A 668-nucleotide genomic window follows, 5' to 3' on the forward strand; every position below is an offset into this window, starting at 1 on the left:
ACGAACGGACGAACGAACTCGGCCAGCACCGTTTGGCGGTGTCCTCTGCCCTGCTCTGGACGTTGGTGTCTTTTTCCTCCGAAAACGGGGGGGATGTGGGTTGGACGGAGTGGTCCAAGGTGCTGTTTTCCTTCCCCTAATTTCCCCTTCCTCCTCAACCCTCCACCGGTGCTAGTCATTAACGCACTAACTACTTCATTTACTCCGCTGGGCCCTGTGCCAGCTCTGGCGGTCTGTGGGGACAAGGGGCCTGAGAGGGCGTTCCCAGAGTTTCCTGGTGTCCACGGACTGGACAAAAGCAAGGATGACCCGAGTATGGCAGGGCCGGCTGGTGGTGGCGGCCTCAGGACTGACCGAGGCCCCCGTTTTCTGCCCTTCTCAGCACCAGCGGACGCCATGTGGATCCAGGTTCGCACCATGGATGGGAAGGTCGCCCACACCGTGGACTCGCTGTCCAGGCTGACCAAGGTGGAAGAGCTGAGGAAGAAGATCCAGGAGCTGTTCCACGTGGAGCCGGGCCTGCAGAGGCTCTTCTACCGGGGCAAGCAGGTAAACCCGCCCCGCAGGCTGCCCGCCCGCTCAGCACCTTTGTTCTCGTCTCGCCCAGGCGTTGCTCCTTGGCGGCCACCAGCACACCCGCTCTCCCCCCTCGCCTGGTCCCGCTTCAC

At 62.6% G+C, this 668-nt stretch overlaps 1 protein-coding gene across 1 annotated transcript in view; it reads left to right on the forward strand.

The window, feature by feature from the left end:
• The first annotated feature begins 382 nt into the window (after window positions 1-382).
• The window catches only part of UHRF1 (ubiquitin like with PHD and ring finger domains 1), a 30,626-nt gene continuing 30,340 nt past the window's right edge, over window positions 383-668 (forward strand). Inside the window, exon 1 of the mRNA XM_023538593.1 lies at window positions 383-549. Coding sequence (XP_023394361.1) covers window positions 397-549 — 153 coding nt within the window. The 5' untranslated portion in view covers window positions 383-396. The remainder of the gene's footprint in view (window positions 550-668) is intronic.

The sequence above is a fragment of the Pteropus vampyrus genome, unplaced genomic scaffold (assembly GCF_000151845.1).
Source record: "Pteropus vampyrus isolate Shadow unplaced genomic scaffold, Pvam_2.0 Scaffold226, whole genome shotgun sequence".
In the NCBI taxonomy this organism is placed as follows: domain Eukaryota; kingdom Metazoa; phylum Chordata; class Mammalia; order Chiroptera; family Pteropodidae; genus Pteropus; species Pteropus vampyrus.